Here is a 22,242-nt window from a genome sequence, read left to right as displayed (position 1 = left end):
CCAGTAGAGAAATTACACTGCATTGCATTTATATTTACAGCATTTAACAGACACATTTATGCAGATTGACTTCTCATCTGATTCTTATTACGAGGTTAAGGGCCATTCTCAGGGGCCCGGAAGTCTTAGCTCCTTGGTGTGGGATTTTAACTCTCGAAAACTAAGCTGTATGTTCGTATAATTTGTCAACTGCTAAGATAGAAAACTTCTCCAAAGTGCTACAATCACATCGTAGCATGGCTTTGCCCCCTTTGGATAAACCAATCAGGTAATTTTTACAGCTTGGTCTGCTGGAACACGTTGCTATAAAGCACAGTTTTTGACCCAAAACGTTTTTCTAAACTCCCGATGAATTGTAAAAAAAAAAAAAAAAAAAGGAGAAATTGCAGAGCGAGAAGGCATGTACGAGAGAAAACGAGTGGAAAATGAACAGACGGGCCTGGATGGCTTTTACAGACTGACTCAGACAGAACGCTGCACGAGTGCCAGCTCTCTTAGCCTTGTATAACAAGCCCGAGATTGGCACGGATGGCGTAGTCTTGACTCATGGTAATATCACGCAGGGTCTGGTCCTGTTCTTGCAGCAGATGAGAAAGAGAATGCGGGCAGGTTCACGTCGCACCACAAAAAATAAATAAATAAATAAAGCGACGAACTCAGTGACCTTCGCGCCGGCTGGATTTCTTACCTTTTTGTAAAAAAAAAAAAAAAAAGAGATTTTTAAAAATTCAGACAAGGTTGTTTAGGGACACACGGACTTCCAGTAATTCCCATCCCGGACATAACGATCCCAAATTCTGGAAAAAAATAATTTAATTTACAGAAAAATATAAAATAAATGTACTAAAAATTTATAAAATAAATATGTGCATAAAAGAACTACAATAAAGAGCAAACAATTCCATTGTGATAAATAATCAAAAATTTAATAAAAAATTAAATAATATTTAAAATGCTTTCGTGTATCAGTACTAAAATGCTAATTTTTTTATGATTTTTGTTATTCATTTTATTTTTTATTTTCATTTTATTAATTTTTTTATTATCTGCTTCTCATCCATCTATCCATCATGCGGTGTTTTTCGTGGATCTGAACTCAAAAAAAAAAAACGCTCTATAATCAGTCAAAAGGATTAGAGAAGGTTTCCTCTCAGCGCTGACACTGCCAAAAGGAAACGTGAAGAAAAGCACGAAAAGAAAAAGAAAAAAAAACCCTCGATCTGCACATCACGTCCTGACGCAAATACCACTTCCTCCTTTTAATCTGGAATGTAGGCCACGAGTTACAGTAGTCGTCAGTTGTATGTGGATGAAGAAGCCGATAGGGAAAAGGAGTGGGGAGGGGGTGAGGATGATGATGGTGATGATGATGATGATGATGAAGAGGCGAGGAGATGACACTGATTAACCCACTCTGAAGGCAGCCAACGCGCCTTGTACAGCGCTCTGTGATTAATCCCCATTAAAGCACCATGTGTCTCCGCTGTGTCACAGGCCAAATCCTGTTCCCTAACGCGTTGATTACAGAGTGAGTGCCCCCCGGATCTCGCTCCTACCCCTCTGCTGTGCCACCCTTATTGTGAGCTCGGCTCGGTCACGTGGCACCGCTTTATTTTCAGGGCTGGAAACATAAAACGAGTGTTTTTGTTTTGTTCATGATCATCATTTAGGTTCCTGATTTGTGAACCGTTTGGTTACTGGATGAGGTTTTTACTATTTGTGTTGTGGTTTAAAAAAATGGCTTGACTGGATGTATGGATAGAGGGTAAGGTTTTAGGGGTGTTAGTGTTGGGTTTGAAGTTAGGGGACTGGGGTTGAGGTTAGCATGTTAGGGTTGGGATTTTAGTTAGGTTAATTGGGTTGGAAATTGGGGTTTATGGTTTTGGTAAGTGGGCTAGGGTTAGGACTGTGGGTTTCAGGGTTAGAATAGGTTAGGGTTTAGAGTTAGTGGGTTTTGGGGTTAGGGTTGGATGGGTTAGTGGGTTAGGGTTAGTTTTGTGGGTTTTAGGATAGGGTTAGCGTTAGAATAAAGTTTAGTGGTTATGGTTGGGGTTGGTGGGGTTTGGGTTGGGGATTAGTGGGTTAGGGTTAAGTTTGTTTAGGGTTAGTGTGTTAGAGGGTTAGGCTTGGGGGTTGGTGGGGTTAGGGTTAAGGTTGTTTAGGGTTGGGGGTTCAGTGGGTTAGTGGGTAAGGGTCGGGGTTTGTGGGGTTTGGGTTAAGGATTAGTGGGGTTGGGGTTAAGTTTGTTTAGGGTTAGTGTGTTAGTGGGGTTTGGGTTGGGGATTAGTGGGGTTTGGGTTAAGGTTGTTTAGGGTTGGGGTTAGTGGGGTTTGGGTTGGGGTTAGTGGGGTTTGGGTTAAGGTTGTTTAGGTTAGGGTTAGTAAGGTTTGGGATTAGGGTGTTTAGGTTTGGGGTTTGAGATTGGGTTAGTTGTTTTCAGGATTATGATTGGTTGGGGTTAGAGGGTAGGGGATTATGGGATTCGAGAGTTTAGGGTTGAGGTTAATGAGTTAGATTTAGGGAATTAAGGAGTTTGGGGTTGGGGCTAGGGTTAGTGTTGGGGGTTAGAGTTAGGGTTAGCACAAGACAGAGAGATAGATAGATGGATGGATAGATTTTTTTCTTATTTTTTCTTCTTCTTCTCATGTGTTATTTATGTCTCTGTTGCAGTAATATGTGCCTTTAAAAGCACTGGTCACGCTCTTCCTGTGAGAAAAACATGTCAGCGTCCTAGTATTTTCTGTCTTTGTACAACGTTGGCCGGAGAAACATCTCATGGAGCTGAGAATCCCACAAACTGCCATGTGGGCGGCGGTTTAAAAAGGTCTACAGAGTACACGGAAAATGTAGTATGGAAAAAAAATAATGAATGATCGTTTTCTTCTAAAAGTCATACTTCGTTTTCTTTTTTTTTTTTATAAGCTTTCGGTTTGAACTGGACGCAGGCTTGGTGTTCGTGTATGTTTTGCTTTGAATTTAATGAAATGTTTTTTTTTTATGTTCACATCCTGACCGAGGCGAAGACTTCGGAAAGTACGCAATCGTTTTTTTGGGGGTTTTTTTTGTCCCAATATTTGTGCTAATTTGACCAAACAGAGCCAATATTGCTAGGAAATTGAAGTTCTCCGCAGGTCTTAGGCGAGGAGAAACGAAAGACTTGAACGCAGGCGGTCGCGAACGCCGGCCAAGTCGCAATAAAACCCAATCCTCTGATGTCTGTTGCAGCTACGCTACGAAATTCCACTCGTATGCATTCATCTCTCAGCTGTGCTCTTTCCATTAAACCGGGCTGTCAGACAGAGGGAGGGGAGGGAGGGGAAAAAAAAAACCAACAAAAAACGAGTGATGGCAGGGGTGTTAACGTGCAGCTGGAGAACATCAGTCTGGTCAGCTGACCTGATTGTTTTTGCATTTGCCGAACGTCGGGTAAAAATCCGTCGCGGTCGCGGAGCACATGTTCGGGCCGAGAGCTGTCTCCGAGGTTTGGCCTAGCCATCGCTCAAAAACCTCTTTTCGGTTTCCTGCCATAAATTTTTAACCTCGCACATTAATTGTAAGGTAATTACGCCGTCTCGGAAACACCTCCAGCCACGAGAACGTATTAAAGGCACCATGTAGAAGACAAGTGGGCTTTTCGGGTATTAATTATGAAGACTGGGCAGAAGAGCGCGCCGCTGCCGAGGGCCAGCTGAACATCTGGATAAGTTTGGTAGGTCAGTGGTCAAGGTTCTGGGCTTGGAAGCTTGGAAGATGAATGTTATTCACTCTTCACTGGGTCCTTTGGGGAGCATTTGGCAAGTGCTCTAGTATGCTAGGAGGCAAAAAAAAAAAAAGCTAGGTGGAGGTAGAGAGCATTTTCGAAGGCGTTGAAGATGTCAGGTGCATGTGACAGGGCTGCACGTTGGTTCCTATGGTTGCACCAAGAAGCCACCGAGAAGCAGGGGGTGGCACAGCCCAGGGCTCTTCCTGCCCTCTGATACAATTAGCCAACTTTCTTGTTTTACTTCACATTAAATTTGCATTGGGCTGAATAATGTTGTGGAAGGCGAGGCGGGAGGACGAATTTGATGAATCGTATCCACCATGCCGTTTTGAGTTTATGCCCTGGAGTTTTTTCATTTTCATGAGGGTGTTAACAAAGGAAGGACGTTATGGCATTATCCAATGGGACTTACAATTATTTCACTCATAAATTTGAGCAGATGGCCGTAAAGAGTCTTACTCTGGGGCTCAGGATTGGCAGCTTGATGTGGCTGGGATTTGAACTCACAATTGATCCACATTGATCAGCTAAATGGTTAAGAACCTTGCTCAAGCGCCCCGGAGTTGCAGCACAGTGGTGCTGGGATTAGAACTCACAACCTACTGATTATTCAAACATCTTAAACATGGCACTTTCCCAAATTTTTACATTTGTCATTTGGTAGATCCACTTATCCAGAGCAACTTATCTCACTCATACAACCTGAGCTGCTATGGGATTAGGGGCCTTGTTTAGGGGCCCAGCAGTGGCAGCATATTGGTGCTGGTATTCGAACTCGACCTTCTGATCAGTAAAAAAATAAAATGTAAATGTAAAAATTTGGGGACGCTTTATGGTTAATATGTTGATCAGCTAAGGGGTTAAGGGCCTTACTTAGGGGCCCAGGAGTGGAAGCTTGGCATAACTGGGGTTTGAACTCATGTCCTTATGATCAGTCCAACATCGTAACCTTGGAGTTTCCACAAATTTGTACATTTAGGAAATTTTTACATTGCTGGCATCTTATTCATACAACAAAGCTGCTATAGGGTTAAGGGCCTTGCACGGGGGTCCAACTTGGTGTGGCTGGGATTTGAACTCACAACCTTCAAAAACAAATGTTTAAACCTCTAAGCATTCACAGGACACGACATTTTCAGACTTTATTTGGAGACTTGAACAGGAAGAGGAAGTTCTGGGAGTCTTTGGATCCTAAAGATAAATAGATAGATGGATGGATGGAGGGATGAGTGGATGAACAAACATCTTCTACCCTCAAAAAACATTGATTATTGCTTTTCTTTTTGTACTGATCATTTATTACTTATTGCTAAGACAGGTCATGATCGGTCATGGCAGTCTTCTCCTTTCCTCTGAAACAGCGATAAAACCCTCTTGGTAATCACCTAACCACCAAACTCCTCGGTTTCGACATGCAGTACGTGTGAGTGGAGGTGAGAGATGTTCCCGTCCTGATTAAGCCTGTTTCCTGTGTTTACTCGCTGTGAGCACCAGCGCACATTGTGATGCAACTCCCCCGAAATATCTTCTTTATTCTTTTTTTTTTTTTTTTGGGCGGTGAGACGATGCAGTCTCGGTGGAGAAGTGTCACAGTAATGCTGTTTGTGTCAAACCTATTAATGAGGACGGATGAAATTGTTCGAGTTCTGTCCAGGAGGAGTCACATACATGCATGCTGGATATATGGAGTGTTGGATTCAGTCATCCTGATAATCCAAGGCTCAATTCAGAATCTTTTCGTTTCCGCAATTAAAGAAATGGATAATTGAATGAATGGCTGGATATATAAATGGCTGGATGGATGGATGGATGGATGGATGGATGGATGGATGGATGGATGGATACAAACATCCAAACATACATAAATTCTTAAATGGATGTATGTATGGATGGATGGAATGATATTTGGATGGATGGATGGATGGATGGATGGATGGATGGATGGATGGATGGATGGATAGATAGATAGATAGATAGATAGATAGATAGATAGATAGATAGATAGATAGATAGATAGATAGATAGATAGATAAATAGCTGGCAATCAAGAAATCTATCTATCTACCCAATAATCTATCAATCTAAACTTCCAGAAAGAAATGGATGAATGAATGGCTGGATATATAGATGGATGAATGGATGGATGGACGGATGGATGGATGGATTGATAGGATAGATAGATAGCTGGCAATCAAGAAATCTATCTATCTGTCCATCCATCTACCCAATAATCTATCAATCTAACCTTCCAGAATGAAATGGATGGATGAATGAAAGAATGGTAGGTAGATTGTTGGTTGTATGAAGGGATGGATGGATGGATGGATGTTCTGGTTCTAAATGCAGAGAAATGCTATCACGTATCACTAGGGCTTTATGACTCCTGTATGCTGAGTGCTCATATTTCTGTCCTTTCTTCTCTCTACACAGTGGTCTGTGTCGTCTCAGCACCCTGGCTAAAGGATCCTTTCAGGCCTTTCTGGTTCCTCCAGGTCACCTGATCACCCGGGATCCAATCACAGCACTTTTCGGGTGAGTTTTTATATATTTATATATTGGAGACATTTCTGAATGCTCTTCCTAAACTCCATGGAGAATTTCTCTGTGTGGTGGAACTTCCAAGGTGAATACGGTGATTCTGAGAAACAGCTTCTTCTCTCTCTTTGGCATGGAAAGCCACTACTTTATCTCAGGTTGTGATTCGGAGCACCAGAATTGCACATGTAACGGGTTTGAATATATTGTATGGAAATAAAATAGAAGAAAGGCAGCGGAAGATACAGAACATGTGAAGAAGCTGAAGACCATGGCCTGATCTAGCTATTTATTTAGTCTGCTCTGACCTTTGAGAAGGTCTGTATATCTGCAGACGCTGGAACTCTTTCTGCTGGAACTCCTTTAGATTTGCTCTTTGATTGTTCCTCCACTTGTTTCGTGAAAGCGTTGCGGGTGCGTGTTCCTTACGTTCACGCAGTTCTTCACTTCAATGTTGATATGTTTGATATGGACTTGGATGTGATTTTGAAAGAAAGGATTAATAAAAGAAGGAAAGAAAAAAAAAGAAGGAAAGAAAAAGAAGAAAGAAAGAAAGAAAGAAAGAAAGAAAGAAAGAAAGAAAGAAAGGAATAATAAAAAGGAAAGAGAAAAAGAAGAAAGAAAGAAAGAAAGAAAGAAAGAAAGAAAGAAAGAAAGAAAGAAAGAAAGAAAGAAAGAAAAAGAAGAAAGAAAAAAAAGGAAAGAAAGAAAATCAGAAAAGAAAGAATGAAGGAAGGAAAGAGAAAAAAGAAGAAAGAAAGAATGAAGGAAGGAAAGAGAAAAAAGAAGAAAGAAAGAAAGAAAGAAAGAAAGAAAGAAAGAAAGAAAGAAAGAAAGAAAGAAAGAAAGAAAGAAAGAAAGAAGGAGAAATGAGCCTCATGCCTGTGTTGATCGAGATCCAGCTGCTTCCTGATGTTTCTGCAGGATGTTGTGGAAAGTGAAGAAGTTCAGTGCCGTGGTTTCGCTCAGTGGAAAATCTTACAGTATAAAATTAAGACCAACAACAAGCCACTTGTTTCCTGCCCACTTTTGTATTTATTTCCTTTTGTTTTCTTTTGCAGGCTGATGTTCTGAGTTTCTCTCATTCTGTCCTAAATCATTTACTCATTTCACCTGTACTGCATCTGTTCAGCCCATAATATCCCTCGCTCTATCCCTCTTCATGAATTTTGCGCTCATTAAACATGATGTAATGTTTTTTGGGCCTAATATCGGTATAATGAACCAGGACTATATTTCCCACAAGCCACTGCATCCTCACACCTGATTCCTTTCCTCCTACTGATTAGTGATTGTATTTAACTCCTGCCTTTCACAGCTTTGCGTCTCTTGTCTTCATAAGCAGGTTACGGTTTGATTTCTTTCTAAATGAACGAATCGCTGTTCGAGACGACTTGTCGTTTCAAATCGCTTAAAAAAACTCGCTCAAAACGAACGGATCGCACTTCGAGACGACTCCTCGTTCCGAATCGCAATAAAAACTTGCTCAAAATGAACGAATCGCACTTCGAGACGACTCCTCGTTCCGAATCACAATAAAAACTTGCTCAAAATAAACGAATCGCACTTCGAGACGACTCCTCGTTCCGAATCGCAATAAAAACTTGCTCAAAATGAACGAATCGCACTTCGAGACGACTCGTCGTTCCGAATCGCAATAAAAACTCGTTCAGAATGAACGAATCGCATTCAAAACTCGCTCAAAATGAATCAATTGCATTAAAAACTCGCTCAAAATGAACAGATCGCATTCAAAACTCGCTCAAAATGAATGAATTGCATTAAAAACTCGCTCAAAATGAACAGATCGCTCTTCGAGACGACTTGTCGTTCCGAATCGCATTCAAAACTCGCTCAAAATAAATGAATTGCATTAAAAACGCGCTCAAAATGAACAAATCGCATTCAAAACTCGCTCAAAATGAATGAATTGCATTAAAAACTCGCTCAAATTGAACAGATCGCTCTTCGAGACGACTCGTCGTTTTGAATCACATTAAAAACTCATTCAAAATGAACGAATCGCACAAAAAAAATCGCTCAAAATGAATGAATCGCTCTTAGAGACGACTCGTTGTTCCGAATCGCATTTAAAAACTCGCTCAAAATGAACGAATCGCTCTTCGAGACGACTCGTCGTTCACAAAACCTAGTGGAACATCTCCCCAGAAGAGTGGCGCTCATGAATACTGCCTTTTTTGTTTTTTGTATAATGTAGATGGTATTTTTTGCAGCAATGTGACATGGAAGGTTTTTATAAATGCAGCGTGAGCACATCTTCCATTTTTTTTCCCTCCCCACGTGTTTATTCAGACGTCTTTTCAGCGCAAAAGCACATCATTTGCCTAAATACAGAGTCTCGTCGACGGATGCTCTGTTTTTTCCGGTGCATTCACAGGCTTCTTCGCGTTGCTTGGTGTTGCAGCTGGAGGATAATTGTGCATTCGACCAAATGTCTTGAAGGGCTGTTGCGGTGCTGCGAATCCGGCTGACATCGCTCCCAGCCCACTCTGACCAAGCGTTGTGTAACACTCTCTCTCTCTCTCTCTCTCTCTCTCTCTCTCTCTCTCTCTCTCACCCCTCCTTCCTTTTCATAACACAATTCATCAGCAACATAACTCTGCATGTTATTCATGCCTTCCCCTCCTACACAGGAACTGTCACCCACGCTCTTCACCCCATCTTGAGATGGCTGTGGATGCTTCCCACGCATACTTTCTCTCTCCCTCTCTCTTTCTCTCTTTCTCTTTCTCTCCCGCTCTCTCTCTCTAGCCCTTGTGCACTCGTACACGTCTCAACACACATCATCGCGTACATTCGAGCTCTCCCGGCCACGCCGTTAAAAATACCTCATCTTCTTTAATTGCTTCCTTTCTGCTCCACATCTCACTTGAGATTTTTTTTTTTCTTTCTTAGTCTGCAGCTTTGTGGCGTAAAAATGTTTCTTTTCTTCGACACTCTCCTTCCAGTAAGCTCGCCTTTTTTTTTGTGTGTCTAAATCTTTTTTTTTTTTTTTTTTGACACTGCAGAGCTTCTTACTGTATCTTCCATCAGCTGACCATCTGGATGTGGTTTTAACTGGCTACCCTATCTGCATCAGCCTCTCTCTCTCTCTCTCTCTCTCTCTCTCTCTCCCTCTCTCTCCCTCTCTCCCCCGATGCCTAGCCGAGGGATCCGCTTGGTCTTCTAATGAGGAGTCAGCAGGACGCTCGGCTCCAGGTGGCTGACTTGTACACATTTTAGGGTGATGGATCCTACAGATCCTGCTAACACAATCCAAAAAAAAAACCCACAGCGAAGAAAAAAAAAGTGCTTGGCAAAGCAAAAAAAAAAATCTTCTGCAAGGAAAAATAGTACAGCATGTGTAGTATGAGGAGAATGGTTTTGTCTCGGAGATGCTGGCGATGAACTTTCAGAGGAACGTGTTTTGCTAATGTATGTAGGATCTGAGGTGGATTTGGGGATTCAGTGCAGGAAATATTGTAGATCCCAGATCTGACTTTATGTGTGGGAAAGAACTGGGTGAGATGTGAAAACATGAGGCCAGAAGAAGAAAGTCAGGTAAAAAGTCGTTTGTTTATGGTACGTGGTAACCAGCTTTAAATCGCGTGTCCATCGGTGAACTTCAACCACATCGACTTCATGAGGAAACTATGATGAATAAAAGTTCTGATCTTCTGGTTACACTGTTTTGCATTCCGTTCGACCGAGTTCACAATCTTGCAACAAACAATTGGATCTTTCCAAAAGAAACCGTTCCAATGTTTTGTTGTTTTGTTTTTAACTTCAATGAAATACAGTACAGTGCAAAAGTATTTGCCCCCTTCCTAATTTATTTTTTATTTTTTGCATATTGGTCACACTTTTATTGCTTTTATTTTTGCATGGTCTCCATTGGGATTCTCAGATTTTCTCTTTCCATGGTCCAAAACCAAAAGAATTGAGCTTGGTAGTGCAGATGGTGGCCATTGATGGCCTTCAGTCCCGTCCCCTTTTAGGCTGCAGCAGCGTTCTTGCGATAGCCTGAGAAAAAAAAAAAAACCTGAACATCGAACGAACGAATGCATTTAAGTATTCGAGCACAAAAACAATGCTGCTTATACGACAAAAACCAGAAGCTCTTTGTGCTCGTGGCTTTCGAAACTTGTGATTCTTAGTCCGTGAGCACATATTTTCCTGCATCAAGAATGGAAGAAACTGAAAACAAAACACAATAAAGTTTCAAGTACTATAAAAACCACTGGCTTTTTCTGGTGGCCTATTTTTAGCTCACACCAGCCCCCAGACAGCGGTGTCGCATAGTTTCCTCGCGATTTCACAGCCAGCTCTGATAGATGAAGGAAAAAAATACATGTCGAGCATCGTGCTATACCACAAACAAGCCCCGAGTGTACTCTCTGAGACACGGTGTGTAACTCAAGTGTGTAATATGGCAAACGTTTATTCAGAAAGGTCTCGCGTGTTTACTTGGTGCATGGGTTAAGGTGAAAGAAAAAGCAACGGAGCACATGAACACTGTGTCGTTTCTTCACGGTTTGAGCTGTGGACGCCTACATGCATCTGACATTAACGTCACTCGTGTTCCATAGACTATTTTTAGACATTGGTGTCTTTTTAGAAAATGAGTGGGCATGCTTGTTAATGGCGAATTGAGAAACTGGGTTTCTTTTCATTGATGCCGTTTTTTTACCTGCTCATTACAGTAACAAGCTCTCTCTCTTACATACACACACACACACACACACACACACACACACACACACACAGACACACATATTATATAATTTATATATGTATGTGTGTGAGTGTAAAATGTATGTATATATAATTATGTGTATATTAGGGATGGGCGGTAAACCGGTATATATAATATTTTAAAAGGTATGATATAAAAATTGTGCTAAATTCGATATTTTATACACTGCGGTTCCGAAATGTACCTGTAGGCGGCAGTGCTTCCCAATGTGCTCCAAAACCGGTAAACGTGAGAAAATTTCAATATATTTTTTAATTGTATTACATAATGTGCATGTGCACACCCCGCCCGCTGGCCACAGCCATCCCTACCATGTGTGTGTATAATGTATGTATATGTATGTTTAAATTATGTTCTGTAATTGTGATTTTTTTTTTTCTCCCCTTTTTTTCATAGATACCTAAGGAAGACTTGAAGAGAACACCGTGGACTTGGATGAAACTAAAACATTTTTATGAATAGAACCATGCCAAAAGAATAACTGATGAAAATAATTTTGGCTCCTGGTTATAAAAATGCATTTTTGTAAATCTGGATCGATTCTGAAAATGGAAATGGAGGACTTTTGGTTTAAGTGGTGTTGTTGTTAGTAAGTCGCCTGGCATGACAGTATATCTAAATGCGATTTACTAAAGACTATCTTGAGAAACACGACTGAAAACGGAATAATGGAGCCACATGGAACAGCTGCTGGACAGAAATGCAGCAAGGCACCGCGCGAGAAAAACTCTTTACAAAGGAAGTGGGTGTCTGAGCCTTGTGCCGGTACAAAAGGAAGCACTTGCGCGGAAAGTTTACAAAGTGGTATCAGCGGGACTGTTATTGGGGCTTCTGGAAAGATGCTTTTAAGTGCAGAGTCTCAGTCACCTGCAGAAAGTCAATTTTTTCACAGGTCATTTCCTTATCAGTTGCAACATCCATACCCACAGCAACCCTTGAAGTCTTTCCTTACTGGGTCTAAGTCACAACCTGGTTTGGAGCCCCATGCTTGGCCTTTCCCAGGCAAATTGCAGTCTCTGCCGCAAGACGATATGTTTTCCGTGCACTCGCGTTCCCATGGCGCTTTTCCCCGACAGAAATCACCGAGTTTACCTAGCGCTTTTTGCCAGTATTCACAATCAAGCTCCGAGCAAAAAGATGAAGGCCATAAGAAGGAACAGAAGCCCAAGAAGCCTGGCAAGTACATATGCCAGTACTGTGGACGCGCATGTGCTAAGCCCAGTGTGCTTAAAAAGCACATACGGTCGCATACGGGGGAACGGCCCTATCCATGTGAACCCTGTGGCTTTTCATTCAAAACCAAGAGCAATTTATATAAGCACAGAAAATCTCACGCCCATGCTATTAAAGCGGGACTTGTCCCCTTTTCGGAGCTAGCGACTCGCACAGATATTGATCAGGCATCTTCAGTTGGTGAGACAGAGGTACAGTCGGATGGAGATCAAAGCACTGACACTGATGAAGAAACTGCAGAAGGGGCCATGTACCCAGAAAAAAGTAGCTCCATACCACAGATATCATTTGACTCAGACAAAAGCACTTTAGATAAAGGAGGTGAACCAGCATATGCAGACTCGGCAGAAGAGATGGCCATGGCCTCTATGAAAGTGCCTATCTTAATTGTTCCTAAACAGGGGCTTTCGTCAACGACCATAGAGTGTACCCCATTCACAGAAATGAGGGGATCCAGTATAAGAGGTATGGTCCCAGGAGACGAGTCACATACTGTCAAACAGAGACTTGCATTAAGACTCACCGATAAAAAAGGCCAGGACTCTGAGCAGTCTTTGAATCTGTTAAGTCCACACAGTAAAGGTAGCACAGATTCTGGCTATTTCTCTCGCTCGGAGAGTGCCGAACAGCAGATTAGTCCACCTAACACCAACGCAAAGACATACGAAGAGATTATGTTTGGAAGATCTTGGTACTACAGGCCCATCTCCAGATCTAGGCATCCGATTACAATCGGAATGACTGCTAATCCTGACCCACAAAACGTGTCTGCCATGATCGAAATGGACATGGGAAAGATATCAGAGGATCACATATTTTTCAGAGGAAATTTTGCTGACTCGCAAATGGTCGCAGCATGCGACCCAAAGCAGTATCCTCAAGGTTCTTTCCTGGAAGCTCCTTCTGAGACCGGCCCCCTTTTAAGGAGCAACTCCATGCCGACACCATCCCCAACCAATCTTAATGTTCCTTCGGCACTGAGAGGGAGTCACTCCTTTGATGAAATGATGTCCCCAGATGATGTATTTTATCCAGGGGCAGGTGGTCTAAGGAGACTCAGGAGACAGGCTGCATTTGAGCATGGGGAGTCTGAAAACTATGGCAAGATGGGAGGTCCATACTCAACACTGAAAATAGGGGAGAGGGAACATTTTATGTCTGAGTTCAAAGGCTCTGGATCAGAACTCGCATGTCCTGAAATGCGTGCATTATATGGCGGCTGCGCTGCAAAGATGCCAGAGATGGCCACAAGAAAACGACGTAAAGAAAAGAGTGTTGGTGATGAGGAGGATTGCCCCGGGCAGTATGACAACATGAAAAACATCTCTCCTGAAGCATCTGGGGACTATGATCTTAAACAAGGAAGTCAGGAAACATCAATGGCTCCCCACACAGGTCGAGGGTCTATGTATAGCAGTTACAATTCTTCAGAAAGTTTTGATAAAGTTATGTGTCCAGATGATGTTGTCCTGGTACAAGAAACGGACCGAAAGGCTGCAGTTAATGTAATATCTGTTATTCAACATACCAACTTGCTTAGCAGGCCAAACTCATTTGAAAAGTCTGATTCAATTGAGCATCAAGCTTATCAGCCCGAGAGGCCTGTTGGCCAACTCTCTGAGCAGTCTGACGCTGAGAATGTTGACGACGTACAGAGTCCTGACTCTATTCTAAGGTCTGAGAGCATGGAGCATCATCAGCAAAGTGACGGTGAATTAGCATCCATTTCACCTAGTCAGCAATACCATATGCCCCACAAACTTGTACGCCAACCGAACATTCAGGTGCCTGAAATTCGAGTCACTGAAGAGCCAGATAAACCAGAAAAAGAACCAGAATTGCCAGCTAAAGAACCAGAGAAGCATGTAGAGGAATTCCAGTGGCCACAGAGGAGTGAGACTCTGTCCCAACTCCCAGCAGAGAAATTGCCCCCGAAGAAAAAACGTCTGCGTCTTGCAGACCTAGAGCATTCATCAGGGGAGTCAAGCTTCGAGTCTACGTGTACCAGTCTGTCAAGGAGCCCAAGTCAAGAGAGCAACCTGTCCCATAGCTCAAGCTTCTCAATGTCATTTGATCGAGAGGAAAGCATGAAATCGGTCTCGCCAACTAAGCAAGATGAGTTTAGTAAGCAATCTGAATTTTTAACAGTACCAGGGAGTGGTCATTCTCTGTCAATTCCAGGCCATCACAAGGAAATGCGTCGCTCCTCATCAGAACAGTCCCCTTGTGGTTTGCCAACTGAGGTGCCAGAGACTCGTAGCAAGTCATTTGACTATGGAAGCCTGTCACCGAATTCAAGACAAGGCGAAGTATATGCCAGTGCATCATCCATGAAGGAACGCAGACGTGGATATCTGGTTAGACAGGCATCTCTGAGTGTCTATCCTGAAGTTGTACCTCAAGAGCAATGCTCAGAGTTAAACATCAAACAAGAGCTTTCTGATCCCCATACTTTACCTTCTTCTTGGCAAGGCCCTGCAAATCTAACGTCTTTGCCCCACCTTGCAGCTGGAAGTGATTTATCAAGACAAAAAAGAGGATCGTATCACTTGCTACAGCAGAGCATCAGTGAAGACAGCCAATCAGATGACTTGCAAAAGTCACCACGCTTGCCAGGGCAACTGTCCACAGACAGCGAGGCTTCAGTGCATGAGCACATGAGCCAGGATGTAACTCAACACTCCTCACTTCCGAGTAGCTTGGTATCATCGGCGTTTTTTCAGAACATTGTCTGGTACACTGACTCAACACGACCAAGGCAGCACCAGGGTATCAATCAGCCGCAGAAATTACATATCCGACCACCTAATCTACAGTCTAATCTCCAGAAATCCCACCAACCCCTTCATCAAATACAGGTGCCTAAAGAATCAAATATTGAGGGGTCGGGTCAAACCTATCCCTATGTCTCGAGAGCTTCTTCACAAATGCCAAAAGTGCTCACTACAAACTCTGTTTTCTTACAGCAAATTCAACCTGCCTTTGCCACTCAAAATGTTGGTTCACAGTCCTCATTTTCTGGAACGCTAGTCCCTGTTAGAATCCAAACCAACATGCCATTGTACGGTAGTGTTATGTACACAAGTGTTTCACAAGATCTTGCTACTCATGCTCAGGGTACCACTCCTCTCCAATTAATAGGTTCAGAAAAAGGCATATCTTCAAAACACCCAATCGGGTTAAGTCTATCAAAAATATTAGGTCATCCTGAAGGATCGTTGCAATATCCACTTTGGAAAGTTCCTGAACCATTACCTGGAAGACTTAATACTGGTATACCTTTGTCTTTGACATCAGGAACTATTTCAACTACAGATGCATCATCTAGTATCGGAGGAAGTAAGCGAATGCTGTCCCCGGCCAGCAGTCTTGAACTTTTCATTGGAACGAAGCAACAGAAACGAATTAAGGAAGAAAAGATGTATGGTCAAATAGTGAAAGAGCTAAGTGCAGTCGAGCTTAGTAATTCAGGTGCCCCAAATGACTGCGACACCTCATCACAACCTGATGTTTTAAAGAGAGGCGACTCAGCAGATGATCTGGAGAGGATGTCCTCATCTCCACCAGCAAATTACCCATCGTCCTCGGTGTCTGAAGTGCCACACAAGGAAAGCTTTACTCCACCTCTACAGATTGTGATGAACACTTCAAAAAGAGCAGAGTCCCCAGAGGAGCTTGATGTAGACAAATCCAGTCCAGACGCCACCTCAGGCAATGAGTTTATGGTCTCTTCGAGCGACACTCAAGATGAACTGAAGCAGACCAAGATCCCGATAAACATGTTGGTGCAACTTGCCAGTCAGGGTAGTGCTGTATGTGGGAGCACTCTCCTGCTGACTGACTTAGCAGATGTTGATCAGTTCTTCCAGTTCCCAAGTCTACGTACGCCAACAAGTGTTAGCTGGTGCTACCTGAATTACACCAAGCCAAACTACTCTCAGACAACTCCCTTAACCTCTGTTTATGGCTCTTGGTGCGTCAGCTCCTATAACCCAAACCCACTCAGCCTCAGCACCAAGGCAACCCTGGCATTACTCTGCTCCAAACAGAGGAGGAACACAGAAACTTATACAATGGCTGCAATGTATCAGCCAGGGACTGGAAAACTTGTCTCATCCCTGTTGTGGAAACAGAAGTTTGAGCAGGTAATGATTTCCTAAGGCTCTGTTAAACTCAAAAACATCATATAAAATTAAAATTTTTAAATTCTGTATGTTTAGAATTTGGAACAAACCCTTCTTGTCATTTTACAGATGAAGCCAGATCTAATGAAGCTGGATATTAGCAAGCTGGGAAAGAAAATTAAAGGTGTAATCTCAAGGGACAGAGTGAAAGAGGACCATGGAGAGAAGGAGGCTTCGTTAAAACAGGCTGAACCCACACGCATTAAAATCTTCGAAGGAGGGTAGGTTCAGATTTGCGGCATCACAGTATTCGAATATCAATCACAAGGTCCTTGTTTGGCTCCCCTTAAATATTTTTTTAATATTATGTGGTGAGACAAAGTTCGGTTTTTCAGGGTGTGTTTCTGTAAACAACTTAAACATTTATTGCCTCTACAAAAGTTAATTGAATACCTGTGAATTGAATTACAAAAAATGATAACCTTGACTGTTGTTTCAGGTGAGTGGTAGTGGTTAAAATGTTGGACTTCTGATCGCAAGGTCATGAGTTCAAATCTGCTAAACTGCCACTGTTTGGGCCCTTGAGCAAGGCCCTTAACTCTCAACTGCTCAGTTGGATAAACAAGAACATTGTCACTCTGTATAAAGGCATCTGCAAACGCCATAAATGGAAATGTTTAGCTTTTATAACGTTCACTTGCACATGAAACAATCGGACAACAATGTATCAATATGTTAAATTCAGGTTCAAATCCAACGAGGACTATGTTTATGTGCGGGGCCGAGGTCGAGGAAAATACATCTGTGAGGAGTGTGGTATCCGGTGTAAAAAGCCCAGCATGCTGAAGAAACACATTCGAACTCACACTGACGTCCGGCCATACGTCTGCAAGTTCTGCAACTTTGCCTTTAAAACGAAAGGTGGGTTCTCAGTTACCTTGTATTTTTAATTCTTTGTTTGTTTAGATTGGTCTAGATAAATTGAAAGACAATGGCAAAGTGTTTCATTTCGAATATCACGTAGTTGCCATGTTTAAACATTTTTAATTTCTGGTTTCAGGAAACCTAACAAAGCACATGAAGTCGAAAGCCCACATGAAGAAATGCTTGGAACTCGGGGTGTCTGTGACATGCATAGAAGATGTGGAGGGAGTTGGTATGAATGAATCTTTTATTTTGAGAAAAGATAATTATTGTGATGTATATTGTGAGTAAGCCCTGTACAGTGTGCAATACTATTCGTTTAATTTAAAAATTGCTGGGGTCCTTTTAAAATATTTTTTCAAATTTCAGATCCTGCTGAGGAGGTCCAAAGAGATACTGGAAAGATGGGCATGTTAGAAATCATGGCGGAGCACCAATTTTCGGATGCTGATGACTCAGATGGCGTCGAGGAAGATGGCGATGAGGTGGATGAGGACGAAGATGAAGATGATGACTATGATGGTGATTCAACACCAAAGACACTCTCTCGAAGCACAAGCCCACAACCCTATGTCATCCCTTCACATTCTGTCACTGCTGTCGCTGCATCGCATGATGTTGGCCCTGATCCATTAGGCTCAGCCCCTAAGCAGCCACTGTTTGGATATTATTCTAGTTTGCCCAGTATTCAAATCACTCAACTTATGGTGCCTAGTGAGAAGGCAAGAGAGAGCCAAATGGCAGAATACCAGAAACTGCTGCAGGGAGCTTTAGGTGAAGAACCTAAAAACAGATTAGAGATGCCTAGCTCCATGGAGGAAGATCCTGGCTTGTCTCCAGAGCACAGTTCATCTTCGTTTGAATTCTCTCCTTCTCATCTGTCCTCACCCAGCTGTGACTCCTCACCTCTTAGAGAGCCCTCACCCAAATGTAGGTACTTGTCCCCAAAACGGGACCTCTCCCCACGGGGTCGTTTGTCACCAAGAAGGGAAGCATCCCCCCTTAGACCCCTGTCTCCTAGGAGAGATATCTATAGAAAGGATTTATCTCCGAGGAGAGACATGTCTCCCAGGGACCTTCTTTCACCTATCTCCCACACCGGGTGTCAAGCGTCTCCCACAAGAGATCTCTCTGGGAGACGTGAGCTGTCTCCAAGAGGCCGCTACAAGGGTGTGCTCAGACCATTGTCGCCGAGAAGGGCAACTCATGCACACAGTGGACCTTGGACAATTAACCAGCATCCACACAGAGAGGTGGCTTCAGGTGCTCAGAAGAATAGGAGCCACTCAGAAATGAATATGGTAAGAGACCATTAGATTATTTATGTTCCGTTATAGACTTATGTCTTGTCATGGATACTTCTTAAGATTATGACCATTTCTAAAATAAAATCGATCATTTAGATATGACTAAAGGGCTGTAGTCAAGACTTTCATTGGCGAGTCTAAGGACTAGCCGAGATTAAGTCCAAATGGAAAATGAGAGTTATTATTAAAACTTAAAACCAGCATTGTTGGTTGAAACATTGTAGTATCTCCATACAGTTCGTACACAATGGTATTAATCTGCTCCCTGGTCTTTGTGTTGGTTTGTCCTATTTTGATCAACAAACGTAGTCTTTACCGGCAGCTCAAACCAAGAGGTTTTTAGGGGATGAGATAACTTACTGGTTAAGGCTCACTGGTTAAGGGTTACTAATTAGAAGGTGGGGGGTTTGACAACTGGTATGGCTGACCTGGGTGGTGGTATCTAAGTGGTTAAGGCATTGAACGTAGGCACAGAAGATTGTGAGTTTAAATCCCAGCCACACCCAAGCAGCCAGTCCTGGGCCCCTGAGCATGGCCCTTAACAACTTAACTGCTACTCAGTTGTATGAGATAAATGTAAGTCACTTTGGATAAGGTAATATTTATTTATACATATATATATATATATATATATATATATATATATATATATATATATATATATATATATACAGTGGAACCCAATATCTCAACCTCGGTTAACTCGCCAACCCTATTAAGTCGACGTTTTTGAAGTGGAACCGCCAAATTCTTGCTTTGTCTTAGCATTTTTTAATCGCTTATGTCGATTCTTTTATGTCGACGAACCCTAATATCTCGAGCACAAGGGGGGCAAATTTGCCACTTAACGTCGGTTATCTCGATCCGCATGACCAATCGCCGGCTTTTGCCACGTCACCATCTCACTACCGTATTTTTGCGTATATAAGACGCGTCTTATAGAAAGTTTTACATACCCCTCACCCAGGGTGCGTCTTATATACGCGAAAATACAGTAGTGAGACGGCACGGCCGCAGAAAAACTCACGGAAGTGGCGGAAAAATCAAGTCTTACAGATGCTACAGGAGTAGGATACTTTTCAGATCTGTGTGTCAGAGTGAAATGAATCGAGAATAAAATTTTGACACTGGTTAGCTTTTTGTAAAAACGAACTACACTCCGCACATTTTGTGTGATTTTGTGAGCGATCTTTGTGTTTGCAATGTTGGAGAATATAATAAAGGTTTGTTTTTAGACTCGACGGTGGTTTATATTGTATACTGGTGTACTCTGCTGTTAGTTGGTGTACATATGCCTTTTGGTGTAAACAAATATGTATGTACATTTTTATAGCATGTCTTCATCAAACAAATCGCAGCAACGCTGTTGTGTAAAAGACCTCCAAAAACAAGTGCATGCACATTCTTATTTATTAACGCACATCATGTACATAAAGAAATTTCAAGCACGTTAATATATTGCCCCCATATTGGTTTTTTATTTATCTCGATCATCGGTTATCTCAACGCTTTTTGGCACACCCCTACGCCGGCGACATAACCGGGTTCCACTGTATATATATTACACTGAATAAAACAGTGCCCTTCTGGTTTCAACCAGTAATCATATTGACTAGCATCAAGCTAATCACCCAAATCTATATTTTTTTTGATGCAGAGGAAGATGTGCTATTCCCAAGGAGATAAACACAGCACAGACGCTCCCTCAACACACCAAGGTCTATTTAGCCATCTCCCCCTCCACTCTCAGCAACAGGTTCGCACCTTATTCCCTATGATTCCAATTGGTGGAATCCAAATTGTGCCGGGCCTTGCCCACCCGGCTCGCCTTCCTCTCAAGACGAGTGCACCGGAGGAGTCCGGCGAGGCGCCTTTGCACTTCTCCGAGGGTTCTGAGTCGAATACTGAAGGAGCAGAGGATTCACCTCAACCGCAAGACATGACACTGTTCCTGAAAGCTCAGAGGTCAGCCCCATCTAGGCCCAGAGATGACCTGAAATGCCCGAGCGACAAGGAGATCAAGCAAGAAGAAGGCATCATGACGTGCACTAAAGCCATCGCTTCTTTGTGCATCGCCTCAGAGGAACCCTCAGCAAAGGTGGCTGGTTCCATCGAGCAGATCCAACAGCACACGTTGTCGCATTCTTTGAGTGTACAGCAAGGGATTCAGAGGTTATGTAGCCCAGATTTCAGGCCCTCTAACACAGAAACTGGGGCATCGAAAGCTCCTGAAGGAGGAACCTGTCCCTCTTTTTACATTACCGAGGCTACAGAGAGGGCACCTGGCCAACAGGGAAAAGAGTTCAAGAATCCGTCCAGCGCAACAAACGACTGACAACAGCTGAATCAAAATGGTGGATCGTACATTACACTCATCCTGTATGTTTACACATACACCGTCGCACTCAAATACTAGTGTGTACATGTACAGCGTAGCATGCCTTTTATAACCCGGGTTGCCGTTTTAACTATGGTTACTTTTCTTATTTAAAAGAAATGTCGGAGAATAACCTTTATGTTAACTTATACATGTATATGAGCCTGACCAAAATTGCTTATGAAATCTTGTCTGGTACTCTAAAAAAAAAAAAATGTACAGATCTTTGTGCCTTTGGGTTTTTGTTTGTTTGTTTGTTTGTTTTTCAATTATGCTATATTCTTATGAGCATATAAAACATGAAGACGTGTAAATACGGCAGACTTTTGTGTATCAGCTTTGTATTAAATGCAGAATGCTGTCTCTTTTTTTGTTTCTTTTTTTGGACAATCTAAAAATCCCTCAAACCCTCCCCCACCCCCACCCGAAAAAGCCCTTGTGTCTAAATGATGTGAAGTATCAATATATGTACGGTTGCACTAAAAAAAACAAAAAACATATTTTTATATGGGTCAAATGAAATGGCTTTTTTTGTGTGTGTACAGCATCAATTCTATAATATTTATTGTATCTTGTTTCATAAATTGTACAAAAAAAAGAAAAAAAGGAAAAAAAAACTTTCTTAATGTCGTGGATGCCTTTTTGCGAAGCATGGATTTTACTATGGAATAATAATAAGATGAATAATAAGAACAAAATATGTATACTATTAAAAAAAAATTGCTTTCTATTAGAAATATTCATATCCTTCAAGCCAAACGTTTGCTTTCTTGGGTTTTCTTTTAGACTCACAAAGTGTCATTTTTTTTTCTTTCCTCTTTTTTATATCGGCGACCCACCGGATACAGTATGGTGGATGACAGCTTTAAGTTAAACGCCGCCCCCCTTTGTTGTTTTTTTTTTCTTTTTTCCTCCCGAAGTAATAGGTTCCACACTAGTTGTGATATTGCTGCTGTTTTACGTCGAACTGTCAAGCATTAAGTTAATCGGCGTTTTTGCTTGCTTTTGGAAATACATTTGGAAAACGTCAAATGTCAATCATGTCGCTTTAAGTATTGTTTTTTTTTTTTTTTTTTATTTTATTTTTTTTTAATGGGTCACATTCCAACAGATGTATGTATATGTGTGTGATATAGATATATATATATATAAATAAATATATAAATATTTGCCCCTAATCCTATATACTCATATGCATATACGTACATTAAAGGAGTTTATTA

At 42.0% G+C, this 22,242-nt stretch overlaps 1 protein-coding gene across 4 annotated transcripts in view; it reads left to right on the top strand.

Moving 5' to 3' along the window:
- The window catches only part of hivep2a (HIVEP zinc finger 2a), a 55,645-nt gene extending 33,873 nt beyond the window's left edge, over window positions 1-21,772 (top strand). For all 4 annotated transcript variants that reach the window (XM_046873459.1, XM_046873457.1, XM_046873458.1 and 1 more), the window contains 7 exons: window positions 6,194-6,295; window positions 11,451-16,432; window positions 16,541-16,692; window positions 17,157-17,332; window positions 17,472-17,567; window positions 17,705-18,636; window positions 20,300-21,772. In XM_046873459.1, the coding sequence (XP_046729415.1) occupies window positions 11,723-16,432; window positions 16,541-16,692; window positions 17,157-17,332; window positions 17,472-17,567; window positions 17,705-18,636; window positions 20,300-20,977 (6,744 nt within the window). In that variant the 5' untranslated portion in view covers window positions 6,194-6,295; window positions 11,451-11,722 and the 3' untranslated portion in view covers window positions 20,978-21,772. The remainder of the gene's footprint in view (window positions 1-6,193; window positions 6,296-11,450; window positions 16,433-16,540; window positions 16,693-17,156; window positions 17,333-17,471; window positions 17,568-17,704; window positions 18,637-20,299) is intronic.
- The last annotated feature ends 470 nt before the right edge of the window (window positions 21,773-22,242 follow it).

Source organism: Silurus meridionalis, chromosome 18 (genome assembly GCF_014805685.1).
Source record: "Silurus meridionalis isolate SWU-2019-XX chromosome 18, ASM1480568v1, whole genome shotgun sequence".
Taxonomy (NCBI): Eukaryota; Metazoa; Chordata; class Actinopteri; order Siluriformes; family Siluridae; genus Silurus; species Silurus meridionalis.
Note: the sequence above shows the minus strand (reverse complement) of the source record. Positions and strands in the feature narration are given on the sequence as shown.